General features: G+C 41.1%; 1 protein-coding gene across 1 annotated transcript in view; it reads left to right on the top strand.

Annotated features, from left to right (window-relative positions):
- SH3GL3 (SH3 domain containing GRB2 like 3, endophilin A3) overlaps positions 1-16,928 on the top strand; it is a 194,673-nt gene that overhangs the window by 139,683 nt on the left and 38,062 nt on the right. Inside the window, exons 3-5 of the mRNA XM_049852581.1 lie at positions 3,790-3,862; positions 8,213-8,356; positions 13,476-13,609. Of these exons, the coding sequence (XP_049708538.1) occupies positions 3,790-3,862; positions 8,213-8,356; positions 13,476-13,609 (351 nt within the window). The remainder of the gene's footprint in view (positions 1-3,789; positions 3,863-8,212; positions 8,357-13,475; positions 13,610-16,928) is intronic.

Below are 16,928 nucleotides of genomic sequence, written 5' to 3'. Positions count from 1 at the left end.
GTAAAATCGAGGCCCTAAGCTCTTCTCCATAAGCAGCTTCCAGCATGGCTACCTGCTTCTTCAAGGCCAGCAGAAGATCATGTCTTCTGCTTTGAATTACTTCTTTCAGGAAAGACCTGGACTCTCTCTCTCTTTTTGAAAAAATTAAATACACTTTATTTTTTAGAGTAGTTTTAGGTTTACAGAAATATTGCCCAGATTATTTCTCCTGTTAACATATTACCTTCATGTGGTACATTTGTTATAATTGATGAACTAATGTTGATACATTGTTATTGACTAGAGTCCATAGCTCACACTAGAGTTCACACTTTGTGTTGTAGAGTTCTATGGGTTTTCAAAAATATATAATATCATGTGTCCATCATTGTAGTATCATACAGAATAGTTTCACTGCCCTAAAAATGCTCTGTGCCTTCCCTATTCACCTCTCTTCCTTCCCGTGGGAACCACTGAACTTTCATTGTCCCTATGTTGTTGTTGTTAGGTGCCATGGAGTCTATTCTGATGCATAGTGACCCCATAGGACAGGGTATAACTGCCCTATAGGGTTTCCTAGGTTGTAATCTTTATATCGGCTTTGCTAAGAATGCACACAGCAAAACATATACCAATTAAACAGTTTCTACATGTATAATTTAGTGATATTGATTATATTCTTTCAGTTGTGCAACCATTCTCACCCTTCTTCTCTGAGTTGTTCCTCCCTCATTAACATAAACTCACTGCCCCCTAAGATACTATCTAATCTTCTGACTTGCTGTTGTCAGTTTGATTCCATATAGATAGCTCTTAAAAGCGCATAATGCTCAAGGCAGACTTTTTTTTTTTTTACTAATTAAGCCAAACAGTTGTTTGTTTTTAAGAAGACTTCCAGGGAATATTTTTTGTTTTAGGTTTAACGATTATCTCAGGGCAGTAGTTTCAGGGGTTCATCCACCCTCCATGGCTCCATAAAGCCTGGAGTCTGTAAAAATTTGAATTATGTTGTGCATTTTCCCCCTTTTGATCAAGATTCTATGGAATGGATCAGTTATTTTTTGACTTTCATATTGACGGCCCATATTTTGCAACACTTTTAGAGGACAACCTGTATAATTTATAAAAGATTTATTTCCAGTTTTGATCCCTGGGCTGGCCTGGAAGCAGCTCCAATGCATACCTGTCAAGATCTGCTGGGCACTTGTGAGTCTCTGGGCCATTTGTTTCTTGGTGTCTATCATGCCAGTAATGAACAATGACAGCATGTAGAACCACCACTAGCCAGCATTTCATGCATAACAGAGACAACGCCTTTTGAATTAATTTTTATATTGGAAAGGAAAGCATAACCCATTCCAACTTTTTTGTTTAATTTGTTTAAGTTTAATTCATTTCTTCATTTCTTGTGGTAAAATATATATAACAGAACATTTGCCATTTCAGCCATTTTTAAGTGAACAATTCACTGACAATAATTACATTTACTATGTTGTACAGCCATCACCGCTAATTATTTCCAAATGCTTTTCATCATCCTAAACAGAAACTCTGTACCCCTTAAGAAACAAACCACCTATTGTCCCCTCCAATAGGGTCACTGTGAGTCAGAATCAACTCAATGGCAACGGGTTTGGTTTTTGGTTTTCGGACCAGCCCCTGGCAACCACTACCTTTGCCTCTAGGAATTTGCCTGTTCTAGATATCGCAGATGAGTGGGACCATACAGTATTTATCCTTTAGTAACTGACTTATTTCACTCAGCATAATGGTCTCAAGGTTCGTCTGTGTTGTAGTGTGTATCAGCACTTCATTACTCTTTATGGCTGAACGGTATTCCATTGCGTGGATAGACCACAGTTTATTTCTCCATTCCTCTGTTGATGGACAAAATTGAGCATGTCTTCATTTCTACACTGACTTTTTAAACCTTCCTGGGACCCTAAATGTAGGCCTTCACCTAAGGGGAACAATTACAATTTCAGGCTCGATGAGAGTGCTTGGTTGAAAAATCTCGACCCTGACCTGGGCTACTATACAATGAAATTCAGATATTTTTATTAAAATGGTAAGAACGTTTTTCTGTATAAACCACTCTGCAGCTTGCTCTTTTCATTAGCAGTGATTGCACTACAGTGGACATCATCCCAGTACGTACAGATCTACCTATTTTTTTTTTTCCTCATGACTAAAGAGCATTCCTTTATTTGGATGTTTCACAATTTATCCAATCAGTCTCCTATCCATTATAATTTAGGAGATTTTCAATTCTACATCAAGTGCTCTAATGAATGTTTTTTTATACCACTGCAATTTGCTGGTGTGAGTCTGTATGATAAACCCCTAGAAGTATCATAGTTGGCTTAAAATGTGTGCCCACTGACAGGTAATTCCCCTTCATTCTCCAAAAGGTTGTATCATTTTACACTTCCATTGTATATGAAAGGACCAGTCACTCCAGTTCTTATAAAACCTAATACCGGGCATAATCAATGTTTTAAAATTTTTGTGTCAATCTGGTGAGTGGGAATTCTCTTTTTAACTTACAATTCTTTTGAATATTTTAAAAAACGGTTATAGGCAAGTTGTGTTTTTTATCTGTTTTGTTTTATCGATTTTTGCTCTTTCCTTCTGTCTTTTTCATTTATGAGGGTTCCCAGTGTTATGAATATTAAAATTTTGTCTTTTACAAATTTTTCTTTCTGTTTGTCACTTTTGTTAAACTTTGTGTATTGCAACTTTCACAGTTCAGTTTTTACTTTTTATGGAGTCAGATTTATTGATCTTTTCCTTTATGACGTTTGGGTATCAAGTCATGCTTGGAAAGCTTCTTTCTACCCCTGTATTTGACGATAGTCTCTATAATTGAGGTATTTTTATAAGTTGTTTTTGATCTATATTTTTATCCTGTATGTCGTGTGAAATATGAATTACCAATTGTTGAAATTTTTAAAAAAGAAAAAATTGAAATTGTATGGATATTTGAATTAATTTTACTCGTTAATTTGACAAGGACTTACATCTTTCCAAAACTCAGTTTTCCTACCCTGGAGAATGGTATATAAGTATTGTGTACTTTTTGTAATATTCATTCTTGCTATTGCATATATTTTATTGCTTTTATGAATAGGCCCTTTTTCTTTACATTTTCTTCCAGAATTGATGGTATATAATAAAGATATTGACATTTGCGTGTTTAACTTTATTGAATATTCTCATATGAATTCTCTGGTTAACAAACAGAAAGCCCAGGGATGGTTTTGTGTAGGAAAGATTCAGTCTTAACCTGTCAGCGAAACCTTGATGTTAACTTCTTCTGAACACAGAACAAGGGAGCATTTCTGTTTTATAATAGTGGTGGCGATCATTCTTTTGTTACTGATTTACTGAGGTAGTTTCTATCTGGGATCATTATTATGGCAACCTTATATGAGTATGTAAATTCAAGTTCAGACAGCAGGTAAGGAAATTTTGGCTCGGTAATGCCTAGTCCTGGTTTTGAGAGACCTTGAGGTGTATCCAGTAATCTAGTGGAGCATAATAACTTTTCCAAGTTCTCTAAAGACACGTTAATATTCATTTTAATGTTAAAAAGAAAAAGAAATGACTGTTCTCCAGCATCGTTGGGAGGAGATGATGGCACAAAATTTGCAGAGAATATTGCCTGTCTCAAAAACGTTGAAAGCGTTCATTTGTTTTAAAACCATCATAATAGTTTTATAAGTATTAAATTAATGGAAATTACTGCTGTTTTTCTTTGTCATTTGCTAACGTTTTCATGTGTTTTTTGTTGTTGTTCTTGTTTCTAAGAAAATAGATATTACCAATAAAGCTGTTGCAGAAATTCTTTCAAAAGCTACAGAGTATCTTCAGCCAAATCCAGGTAACGTTAGAAAATGTCTTGAAATATTCTATTTTTCATTCTTTCACTGTCACGGACTCCAATAACCCATGTTTACTTGGCAGCACAGTGATTAAGTGCTCAGCTGCTAACTGAAAGATCAGCAGTTCGAACCCACCAGCCACTTCACAGGAGAAAGATGTGACAGTCTGCTTCCATAAAGATTTAATTGCCTTGGAAACCCTGTGGGGCAGTTCTGCTCTGTCCTGTAGGGTGGCTATGAGTCAGAATTGACTCAATGGCAATTTTTTTTTTTTAACTTAGCACAGGGTTGACACAATCTAGAACAATATCTTCTATGTCCATCGAAATAATGAAATTCAGTGTTTTAAAGCTGAGTCTCCAATAATCAAAGGTAGCCCCAATGCATCCTAGCTTATGAGAAACAGAGCGGATACCCTGGGGAACTGTGGCAACATGGTCTGGATGAAGTCTTAGTCCTAAAACCAAGGCATCGCTAAGCAAAGACACTTTATGAGATACTTCAGAAGCTCATTGAAACTTTCTGTAGACATTTTCTTAGTCTTCTGTCATCCCGTTCTGAAGGTATATATTAATTTGAAAGGGCTTTCACTTCATGGCTCAGACCCTGAAAACATGAGGCATGATGAATATGAAAAACAGCATGAGAAAGCCCGGTGCTACATCAGCTTCTCATCAGGAGCTCTTTAACTCCTGTGTCTTCAAGCAACATCCTTGATGAGGTTTTGCTGGATTGTAAATTATAGAAACCAATAGAGGGCACCCCAGGCCTTCTGTTCTGCGGATTTCCAAAGCTGCCTTTACTTTTTAGGAATTTATTATTTGCAAATAAAAAGCACCACTTGCTCTTGAGTAGACTCATGGCGACCCCACACAATTTACCTATAAACCCGAAAACCAAACCTGTTGCCACTGAGTCAATTTCAACTTATAGCAACCTTCTAGGATAGAGTAGAACTGTCCCACAGGGTTTCCAAGGCTGTAATCTTTACAGAGTGGACTGCCACATCTTTCTCCTGTGGAGCAGCTAGTGGGTTTGAACCGCCGACCTTTTGGTGAACAACGGAGCACTTAACTGCTGTGCCAGGAATCAGCACAGACCTAAACACCTGAAAATCTAGACAGTAAAAGTTTGTTGAAACATTCATTTAATAAAATATATCCAGAGAGGGTGGCTGGTATAGAATTCTGCAGGATTGTAAAGATGATTACGGCATTAAAAATCATAATGTATCACTTCCCTAATCTCATCAATGATTGAGGTGAACCACTCAAGTTCCTTTCCTGATAATTAATCAGCAGATATTGGATAAGTGCAACCTTTATGCTAGGAGCTTCCTGGGTGCTGGGATACAGTGTTAAGTTGGACATAGACCCTGCCCTCAAAGAGCTGACATTGGAATGGGATAAGGAGGCGTTGGCCAAGAATGAAAGTGTCCCCTTGGCTGGAGGCCTCCAGTTATGCCTGGAGAAGAGGAAGGGAGTCCCGTTGTTGTGTGCCATTGAGTCAGTTCCAACTTGTAGTGACCCTATATAACAGAGTAGAGCTGCCCCATAGGGTTTCCAAGGCTGTAATCTTTACAGGAGCAGACTGCCATGTTTTCAAACCACAGACCTTTTGGTTAGCAGCCGAGTGCTTAACCACTGCGCCAGCAGGGATGCCTGGCAGCCTCTGATCCAGTTTAATGGCGTGTACTCAGCCCTGTTACATCCCACGTCCCACTCTGACAGTGGCAAAGAGGGGGCGGAGTGTGTGCATGTCTTCAGTGGGCGGGTAGAGGAGCATGAACCTGCATGGCTGAGGGGAGGAGGATCAGCACTTCGAGGCTGAGGGCAGCAAGGTTCAAAAAGGCTGGCACTGTGAGCATCAATACTCAATGCTCAGAGTGTGGTCCATGGATCCGTAGTCTCCCCTGAGAGGCTTCTAGAAATGCACAATCTTAGGTTCACCCCAGAGCGACTTTAATCAGACTCTGCATTTTAACAGAATTCTCGGGTGATTTGTCTACACATTAAAGTTTATCCCTTTGCTACCTAAAATTATCTCAAATACCACAAGCTAGTATGTGACTCGCTTTCTGCGTTATAGAATAAAATCCCACATCCTTAGCTTCATGTTCAGTTTGAAGTCCCGTTTTCCCATAGCTGTCTCCTGTTTCGTCCTGTCTTAATTTCTTGTGCACCGATTACATCATGAGCATTCTCACTTCTACACTTTTACTCACACCATTTCTGTCCCTTTAGAGGCACCCTTCCATCTTTTCCCTGTATCTTGCTATCTATTCCTTTCCCTACTCCACTCCAAACTGCATTTTCATAATTACATCACCTGCATTCTGTCTTTCCAGTAACTAGACTGAGCTCTTTGAGAGAGAGCAGAGCTGGCTTAGGTTTCTCTGCACACTTACTTTGGAGTCCCTGCGTAATGTAAATGGTTAATACTCTAGCCTGCTAACCACAAGGTTGGTAGTTCGCATCCACCTAGAGGTGCCTCCAAATAAAGGCCTGGCAAGTGACTTCTGAAAGATCAGCCATTGAAAATCCAGTGGAGCAGTTCTACTCTGACGCACATGGGATTGCCATGAGTTGGACTTGACAGCAATTGGTGTGTTTAGCCCTGGTGGCACAATAGTTATGCCCTTGGCTGCTAACAGAAAGATTGCTGGTTCAAACCCACCCAGTGGCTCTGTGGGAGAAACGGGGCTCTGAGGGAAGAGCTTTGTCATCAATCTTCCTCTGGTCTAGAAGCTTTTCAGTGCAGGGACTCTGGGTCCAAAGGATGCGCTCTGCTCCTGGCTCTTCTTGCTTGGTGGTAATGAGGTCCCTCTCTCCTCTGCTTGAATCTCTCCTTATATCTCAAAAAACGTTGATTCAAGATACAACCTAATCCTGTAGACTGAGTCCTGCCTCATTAACATCATAGAAGTTAGGATTTACAACACATAGGATCATCACATCAGATCATAAAATGGTGGACAACTACACAATACTGGGAATCATGGCCTAGCCAAGATGACACACATTTTTGAGGGGACACAATTCAATCCATAACAGAAGGCAAGAAGCAGCAACTGCCCATCACTTCCTCATGGACTAGGAATACAGGTTGGTGAATCCAACTATGGGTGAATCTACCTCCTCCTATTGATTCTGCTTCCTAAATGTGTGAAGCAGACATCAGTCACAATGTCGAATTCCTGGGGGCAAGAAGGGGAGTGGTAATGACGAGTTGATGATCTGAAGCACACCGGTCAGCAATAATTTTATTATTTTATCGTGGTAAAATATATATAACAAAAAAAATCCATTTAAACCATATTTAAGTGTACCATTTAGAGATGTGAATTGCAATCATCACCATTATCAAGTTCCATAAGTTTTTCATCACCCCAAACAGAAACTCTACCCATTAAACATTAACTCTCTATTCCTCTCCTTTCAGCCCCTGGCAATCGCCAATAAATTTTTGTTGCTATTCATTTGCCTATTGTGGACATTTCATAAGAGTAGGATCATGTGATATTTGCCCTTATGCGTCTGACTTATTTCACTCAGCATAATGTTTTCAAGGTTCATCCATGTTGTAACGTGCATGAATCAAGACCTCATTTCTCTTTATGACTGAATAATATTCCATTGTATGGATAGACCACATTTTGCTTATCCATCCGTCTGTTCACGGACACTTGGGTTGTTTCCACCTTTTGGCTATTGTAAATAATGCCGCAGTGAACATTGGTGTACACGTTATCTGAGTCTGTGCTAACCTGTTGCCGTGAAGTCAATTCCAAATCACAGTGACCCTATAGGACAGGGTAGAACTGCCCCATAGGGTTTCCAAGGCAGAAATCTTTACGGAGGCAGACTGCCACAGCTTTCTCCCTCAGAGCAGCTAGTGGATTCGAACCACCAACTTTTCAGTTAGCGGCCGAGTGCTTTAACCACTGTGCCGCCAGGGCTACCACAGCAATACCATTCTTAGTTTTCAGTCGGTTCCTGGGAAAAACTGTCTTTGCAGGTGTGTGTGCCTGGCTTAATGTATTAGTAGCTTTAAGCATTCCTCAGTGTCTCACTCTCTGGGTGATGCTTGTTAACAGCTCCAGTTACTATTATTTGGAGTCAACATGTGCTACAATTCCTATTTCCATTATGACTGTGCAGTCAACTTAGCACCAACCTTGGTAAAGAATCTAGAAAATCAAGAGAAAATGAAATAGGGCACACAGAATCCTTTCATGCCTCAGACCTGGCATTTAGTCCAAGGTGACCTCGATTTTGGCAGTTGCATTGGTTACATGCTGTCACTCCACCTTGTAACTGGAAGGAATTACAAATGACAATGTTTTTAAGCATACAGAGCTAAACTGGGAATGCTGAACACTGTGTCGAAGATCCGAGGGCAGGTGAAAACCACTGGGTACCCACAGACGGAAGGCCTGCTGGGCGATTGTATGCTGAAATACGGGAAGGAGCTCGGGGAGCAGTCCGCATTTGGTGAGCACTCACACATCGCCTGAGGATACTTCCCTCGTTGGTTTTAGGTTATGCACAAAACCATCATTTTGATAACCTTTATTATTTTTCATACTACCAAAGCATGCATGTTCATTGCAGAAAATTTAGAAAACAGACAAGTAGAATAAAGAAAAATGTTAACAACACTCTTAATTCCATAACCCAGTGATGTTGTTAGCTGCCGTCGAGTTGGCCGCTAACTCATGGTGTCCCCACGCACAACATGACTGTTGTGTGTGCCATCCCTGGGTGGCACAGACCATCCAGTGCTTGACTACGAACCAAAAGGTTGGTGGCTCAAACCCACCCAGAGGTGCCTCGGCAGACAGGCCTGGCCATCTGCTTCAGAAAGGTCACAGCCTTGAAAACCCAGTGGAGCAGTTCTACTCTGCACACGTGGGGTCGCCATGAGTCCATGTCGACTCGACAGCAACTAGCAACAACAAAAGTGTACGTATCCTTTTGTAACCTGTTTAATTCCCCAGTATGTGGTGACCCAGTCATAAAGTAATCTTCTAAAACACTGTTTTTAAAGGCTGCAAAATATTTCATGTTTGCTCAACCAATCTCACTTAGTGAGTATTTAGATTTTTTTATCTTTATGTAAAAAAATGTTGCATAGCATTTCTGCTGACCCTCTTCATAAATAAGCCTTTGGGGATGGCTAAGATTATGTCCTTAGATGACGTTCTGAGACGTGAACTTGCTGGGTCCAGAGTATGCCTGTTTTTCAGGTTTTTGAAACATATTTCCAAATGACCCTCTAGAAAGGTTGTACCAATTTGACATTCCTGCCAGGAGCGGGAGTATGGGAGTATATTTCCTTACACGATTACTAACCTGGGAATTGTCTTTTTAGTTTACATTTAAATCACTTATAATTTGGTATGTAATATATGAAAACGATATCTCAGTGCTATTTTAACTTCTCTCTCTCTTTTTTTTACTATGTATAGCTATGGTCGCTATGAGTCAGAATCGACTCAACGGCCGTGGGTTTTTTTTTTAAGTTTGAGGTTGCATTTTTTCATGTTTGTTGACATTTTTGTGAATTGTAATTTTGTATCTTTGCCTGTTTTCCCATTAAACCAACCAAAAACCAAACCCGTTGCCTTTAGCTTATTCCGACTCATAACGACCCTACAGGACAGAGTAGAACTGTGCCATGGAGTTTCCAAGGAGCAGCCTGGTGGATTCGAACTGTCAGCCTTTTGGTTAGCAGCCGTCACACTTACCCACCACACCACCAGGGTTTCTGTTTTCCTTACCGATTTATGAACTCTTTAAATGGCAAGGATATTTGCCTTTTGTCTGTCTTATACATAGAGAATGTTTTGTCACAGGCAGGCATTTGCCTTCTGACCTCCTATATGGCATTTTAATGGAGAAAGATTTTTGCTTTTTATATAGTGGAGCTCATTTTCCTTTACGGTTTCTGGCTTTGGCAAGATGTTGAGAAAGAGTTTTTCCATACCGCCTTACGCCTCCACATGCAAGAATTATATAAGTATTAACTTAAACATTTTTTTAATACATTATATTCCTTGTCTTTCCTTTAAATTTTCAGGCCCCTGAATTTATCGGATGTACACTGTATAATTACTCTGTTATTTTTTTTTTTTATAGGGTCACTATGAGTTGGAATTGACTCGACGGCGCTGGGTTTGGTTTTTGGTTTTGGTTAACACTGTACAATAGGGTTGTAACTTTGTTCTGTAGCAAATAATTAGCCAGTTGTCCTTTATTATAAAGTCCAACCTTTCCTCCCTGATTTGAAATCACCCTTTTATTATATACTAAATTTTTATATCTTAAGTTTGTTTCTGGTCTTTTTCTGTTGTTTTCTTAGTGTATGTATATCTATATCTATATCTATATCTATATCTGTTTTGCTCCAGTGTATATTGTTCTAAGCATTCTAGTTTTAAAATATATTCTAATATAAAAAAAAAACCAAACCCAGTGCCATCGAGTTGATTCCAACTCATAGCAACCCTATATTTCACTAAAATCTCCCCTACTTATTTTATTGAAAAGATTTCGTGAATATACTTTTCTCTTTTTCCAGATGAAACTTAGTCACTTTAAGTTCCCCCTATTTAAAAAAACAAAACAAAACAAAACTAAGTTTTGAATGATGTTGCTTTCCATTTATAAATTAAATTGGGGCGAATTGACGTCAATGTATTAAGTCTTCCTGAAGCATTTGACATGTTTGCTATTTACGTGGTGGTAATAAGACAGGACAGTAACTTTTTTGTTTGTTTTTAACAAGACAGGGTGTGGAAATGGAGAACTCAAATATTTGGCCACTGTAATTAATCTAGGAAATTAGGAAACAGTTTTGTGAAAAGTTTCTTTAAATCCCAAATATTAAAACATTAATAAGTGATAGAGGGTCCCAGTGTCCTTTGGATCAGTGTAATGTGGATTTTATTTTATTCCATGGGTGAATGGTTAGTCGATGGCCTATTTCTTACCCTGAAGGCAAATGTTTTGAGGGAACAAAATGAGACAGCCAGGCAAGCCCTGGAATCCAAGGACATTCCTGCCACATACCTGGCCACAATGACCAGGCAGGGGACTTTGAGAGCCAGACAATTTGGTAACTTCACAGGAGCCCAGCAACTCACAGGCATGTGGGCTAAGGATGAGAGCTGATGTCAGGAGGGCAGGAAGCAACCAAACGTTTGCTGTTCTGAGGAAGAGGCTGTGCTGTTAGGTGTTTCTTCTTGGGGCCTTATCAGGGCGTCTTTCTGAAACGCACAAGCCTCAGTGGGCGGAGGTGGAGCCCCACGCCCCCGTGGAATTTGACATGGCTATTTCTGGTCGGTGGACCTCATACACAGCCACCACCTGTGTGTTGTGTGTTGCTATGATGCTGAACAGGTTTCAGTGGAGATTCCAGACTAAGATGGACTAGGAAGAAAGACCTGGCAATCTACCTCTGAAAATCAGCCACTGAAAGCCTTATGGACCACAGCAATCTGATCTGCAACTGATTATGGGGGTGGCACAGGACCAGGCAGAGTTTTGTTCTGTTGTGCACGGGGTCTCCATCAGTCGGGGGCCAACTCAATGGCAGCCAACAACAACAACATTTGGGGGCAAGCGGAGGCAATGCCCATTCCAGGGAGGCGATGACCAGTGTTCAAAATGTAATGTTTGGAGTTTTCAAAGAAACGCATTTGAAAATGTTTCTGTCAAGGGTAAACTGACAGTCTGAGGTGTGGGTCCTGTCGGCAGAGTCAGAGGTAGGGACAGGTACAGTTCCCCCATATCTGACAAGCTGAGCAGGAAGGAGTCCCCAGGCTAGGCAAGACATAACGTCTCCATCTAGGAAAGATTTAGAACCAGACTCAGGAAACTTGGGTTAAGGAAATTTAGTTTCCCAGAAAGAATGAAGCTACCAGTAGGTCAAAATGGAGTCCCAGACAGCTTTAGTTGAGAGTAACAGTTTCTTTTATGTTTTGTGAGGTTCTGTAACACCCTGGTGGTATAGTGGTTAAGTGCTACAGCTGCTAACCAAAACGTTGGCAGTTCAAATCCACCAGGTGATCCTTGGAAACTCTATGGGGCAGTTCTACTCTGTCCTATAGGGTCACTGTGAGTCGGAATTGACTCTACGGCAATGAGTTTTTTTTTTTTTTTTTTAAAATAACACACTGTTTAGTTTATTTCTTATAAACAAAAACAAAAAGAAACAAACACACACGTGAGATGAGGCAGCTATTGGGAAGAAAAGTGAGGCGAAGCCAATGTTGTTATCCCTGTTTCACAGGTGAATAAACTCCGCTTGCCCTACTGGTGGGTGAAATAACTTGAAGGTCAGACTTGGGCTGGGCCTTAAAGTCTTTCAGTCTGGGAGGTGAAACACTCGAAGCTCCATCTACCTTTTTACAAGATTAGCTTGAAAACCCCAAATAAAAGAAAACTGTTAAGCCTAGGGTGGCATTTCCAAGGCTGTCTTCTAGAGAACTATGCTATCTTTATCATGCACAGCAGCCAGGATGCCTGCTTGCAAATGACTGCAAATTAGCTGCGACTGAGAGAAACCGAAAAACCAAACCAGTTGCCCTCAGTGATTATGACTCAACGGTGACTCCATGTGTGTCAGAGTAGAACTGTGCTCCACAGGGTTTTTAATGGCTATGCTCTTTCCAGGGTGCCTCTGGGTGGACTCAAACTGCCAACCTTTTGATTAGTACAACAAAAAAATTTTTTAATTCCTGGCCAATGCACCTCAATCACAGCCCCCACCTGTCTTGTCAGTAGAGCCTTGTCAGGTGTTGTTATGACGTTAGGGGAGCCTCCAGATTAAGACAGATTAGAAAGAAAGGTATGGCAATCTACTTCTGAAAAATTCAGCCAGTGAAAACCCCATGGATTGCAGTGGTCCCATCCTGTTGTGCATGGGATGGTTATAAGTTGGGGACCAACTCAACAACAGCTGACAACAATCTGGCAGAAGCTGCCCATTGCTGTCCAGGAAGGCTGGCCTGGGCCTCACTGCAAGAGCAGGCCCTGCCCATCCTGCTGAAAGGATGCTCCGTGTGACACCCTCAGGCTTTCTTGGACATCAGGGAAGGTGGGGAGCCCTAGAACTAGTCTAAAGGACACAAGGAGCTGCCTCAAGATCTGATAGCTAGAAGCTGAAATGAGGTTTTGTTTGCTTATTTCTGTTGTAATCATTATTAATTCATACTTATCCCCTGATGAATGAATCCTTTTTCTTTGTTAAGAAGGATTTAATTCTTGAGCTTCTATGGAACCCTTGGTGCCAGGAGTTCACAAAAGCACGTTTTTTTTTAAGTAGCTTTATCGCCATCTAGTGGCCAAAGTCGTAGGTGTCTTGGTCTGTCAGCCTCGGAATGTCTTATTTTACGTGGTGGTGAAAGTGCTGAAGGTCTTAGAGAGCAAAATGTAGAAAACAGGAAGGCTTTTCTTTCTTTCTTTTTTTCTGGGCCAGAGATTCCAAGGTCCCAGGAGCGAGGACCTTCTTACACTGTCATCCTCGAACTTTGGAGAAAGAATTAACTGTCTCTGCTTTCCTGGCATGGTCTCCTGAAGCAGCTTTTTTGTTTTTTTTCTGTTCCAGGCAGTGCACTGATAGAAGTTGGCGAAGCCATGAAGCTGATGGCTGAAGTGAAAGATTCCCTTGACATTAATGTAAAGCAGACTTTTATTGATCCGCTTCAGTTATTACAGGACAAAGATTTAAAAGAGATTGGGGTAAGTCTTCCAGGCTATAAGTATACCTCTTGTTACATAAAATGTTTCTATTTAAAACCATTAAAACATTTCTGTAGGGACTTGGTGAAAGCATCCTCTTATGTGGGGTGGTGAAAGAATAACTCAGCTATGTTTATCTGGGCTCAGTGGAGGGAAAGTCCCAGAATCAATTAGCCCTATCTGCGTGGATGTGAGGGTGTGGCAATGGGCGGATGTGAGCCAAGTCCCTTTTAGCTTTAAAATTCTGTATCTTATTGAAGGCAGCATAGAGCCCCGGTGGTGCAACGATGAAGTGCTTGGCTGCTAACTGAAAGGTTGGCCGATCAAACCCACCCACTCAATGGCTACATGGGAGAAAAACGTGGTGATCTGCTTTTGTAAAGAGAACAGTAGGAAAACCCTATGGAACACAGTTCTGCTCTGACTGTGGGGTCATCATGAGTCAGGGTCCACTGGACAGCAACTGGAGCTCATTCCTTCTCCCTGCAGCCTTCTTGCTCACGCACCCCAATGTGAACTCTGTCCAGCTGCACTGAATGACTCGCCATTCCCTGGAGACATTTTGCTTTTGCTGTCTCTATATCATTGTCCCTCTGCTTTTGCCGCTTCTCCTGGCTAAGTCAGCCCACCTCTCAGATCTCAGCCCAGAGGTTCTTTTCCCTAGGGAGTTCTCTTATCTCTCCCCAGACTTAACTAGGTGCTCCTTCTGTGAGCCCTGGGAGCACCCTGTGGTATGTGCTTTGCCGCACCTATCAGAATGTAAGTTCCTTGGGGCAAGAAAGCGTGCTTTGTTCACTCTTGTAGCCATAGTGCATGGCGCATGGCTTCTGCTCACACATTACTGTTGAACGAATGATTCTAGAATGGAAGTGACATTCTGGGGTGGGGGATGCCAAAACATCTTTCCCAAATGCAGGCACAAACATCTCCTTTGGTGAAATATATAACCTGTCCTTTCATCTGGTAAAGTTATCCTTGAGGAAGGCCACACAAAAGGGTGCTTGTACTCTTCCACTGGGCTTGAAGCTGAAGGATGGATAGCCAGGGACACGTGTGTGCATTCTGTGTAGCCAGTCAGAGAAATTGTGTGAAATACACTCATTTTTAAATGTTGCAGTTCCCTGTGCAGCAAAATAATTTTCTAAATGGCATCTCTTGGTACTCAGCTTGTTTGAGATATATACACACACACACACACATATATATATATATATACATATATATATATATATACATATATATATATGTTGTATGCTGTCAAGTCAATTCTCACTCGTAGCCATGGTATATTATAGAGTAGAACTGCCCCATAGGGTTTCCTAGGCTGTAATCTTTATGGGAGCAGAATGCCAGGTTGTTTCTTCTATGGAGCTGCTGGTGATTTTGAACCACCAAGCTTTTGGTTAGCAGCCAAGTGCTAACCGCTGTACCACCAAGGCTCTATATATATGTATAAAAAAATCCAAAAACCAAACCCACTGCTGTCTAGTCAGTTCTGACTCATAGCGACCATACAGCAACCCTATAGGACAGAGTAGAACTTCCCCATAGGGTTTCCAAGGAGCAGCTGGTAGATTTGAACTGTTGACTTTTTGGTTAGTGGCTATAGCTGTTAACTACTGTGCCACCAGGGCTCCATATGTATATAGGGTGGCTGTGAGAACTGACTCGATGGCACATAACAACAACAACATATATATGGAAGCAGCAGTCAAGAAATTAATGTTTTGCATTGGGCAAATCTGTTGCAAAAAACCTCTTTCAAGTGTTAAAAAGCAAAGATGTGACTTTGAGGATTAAGGTGCGCCTGACCCAAGCCATGGTATTTTCAGTTGCCTTTTCATGTGCATGTGAAAGGTGAGCAATGAATAAGGAAGACTGGAGAAGAATTGATGCCTTTGAATTATGGGTTTGGTGAAGACTATTGAATATACCATGGACTGCCAGAAGAACGAACAAATTTGTCTTGGAAGAAGTGCAGCCAGAATGTTCCTTAGGAGCAAGGATGGTGAGACTTCATCTCATGTACTTTGGACGTGTTACCAAGAGGGACCAGTCCCTGGAGAAGAACATCAGGCTTGGTAAAGTAGAGGGTCAGCAAAAGGGAGGAAGACCCTCAAGGAGATGAATTGATACAGTGACCGCAACAATAGGTTCAAACATTGCAACGATTGTGAGGATAGCATAGGACTAGACAGTGTTTCGTTCTGTTGTACGTAGGGCCACTGTGAGCTGGAATCGACTGCACAGCACCTAAGAGCAACAACAGTTGTCATCAAGCTGACTCCGATGCATGGAGACCCCATGTATGTCAGAGTAGAACTGTGCTCCATACGGTTTTCAATGGCTGATTTTTTGGGAAGTAGATTGCCAGGCCTTTCTTCCAAGGTGTTTCTGGGTGGACTTGAACCTCCAACCTTTCGGTTAGCAGCCAAGCATGTTAACTGTTTGCACCACCCAGGGACTCCTGGTGTTTGATATAGGGACCCTATAAATCAAAACTTAAATCATATAAATGATCAAGAGTTAAGAGTCTAAGGTTCAGAAGGCTTTTCCTAGTCTCAGCTAGCCTGTATGTATCTCAGCAGTTAGGACTGGAGAGCCAATTCATTTAACATACAACTGACTTACATCTAACAGGATTTTATGGCTTTAAAAGACTTTTACAAACATGTCTTCATCCACGGGTAACCAGACGAGCCATCCTTGTCCCCATTTTACAGACACACATTGGAGGTGCAGAGGGGTTTAGGGGCTTGCTCAAAGTCACAGAACATAAAAGAGGGATGCTGCTGACCTTTAGTCCCTTATACTCTCCTCACCTCATCATCACAAAAGTTAGAGTTGGTGCTACCCGCTAAAATGAATAGCGCAAGTTACCTGTGTGCTCCAGCAGAACAGTCAGTTTTCATGTGCACTTTAGGTACCAAATAGCTGTTTTCCATGGATGACAATCCTAAACTATTAAAGGCACCACCCCTGCTCTGTACAGTATCCCCTCTACAGTGTTTCAGATGAGGGATTTCCTCTGGTTTCATACCAACTGTGTTGGGGAACTTACTACCACATAAGCAGCTCATTCCATGAATAGACAGCTCTAGTTGTTAAAGGGATTTTAATATTTTCCAGAAATGTCACCATTTTAGAGGTTGCCTATGAAGTTTCTCCTCTGCACATGTCACATTCATTAACAGCATTTTATTCTACTTATGTTCTAATTGTTTGGGAACTTTATGGAAGGTTCATAAATATTTGAGGGAATACTAGAAATTTGTGTTTTTATATGCTGCTTCTTAGCATCTGTCAAGAATGTACAAGA

Source organism: Elephas maximus, chromosome 13, assembly GCF_024166365.1.
Source record: "Elephas maximus indicus isolate mEleMax1 chromosome 13, mEleMax1 primary haplotype, whole genome shotgun sequence".
Taxonomy (NCBI): Eukaryota; Metazoa; Chordata; class Mammalia; order Proboscidea; family Elephantidae; genus Elephas; species Elephas maximus.
The sequence above is the reverse complement of the archived record's forward strand: the minus strand, read 5'-3'. Positions and strand labels throughout refer to the sequence as shown.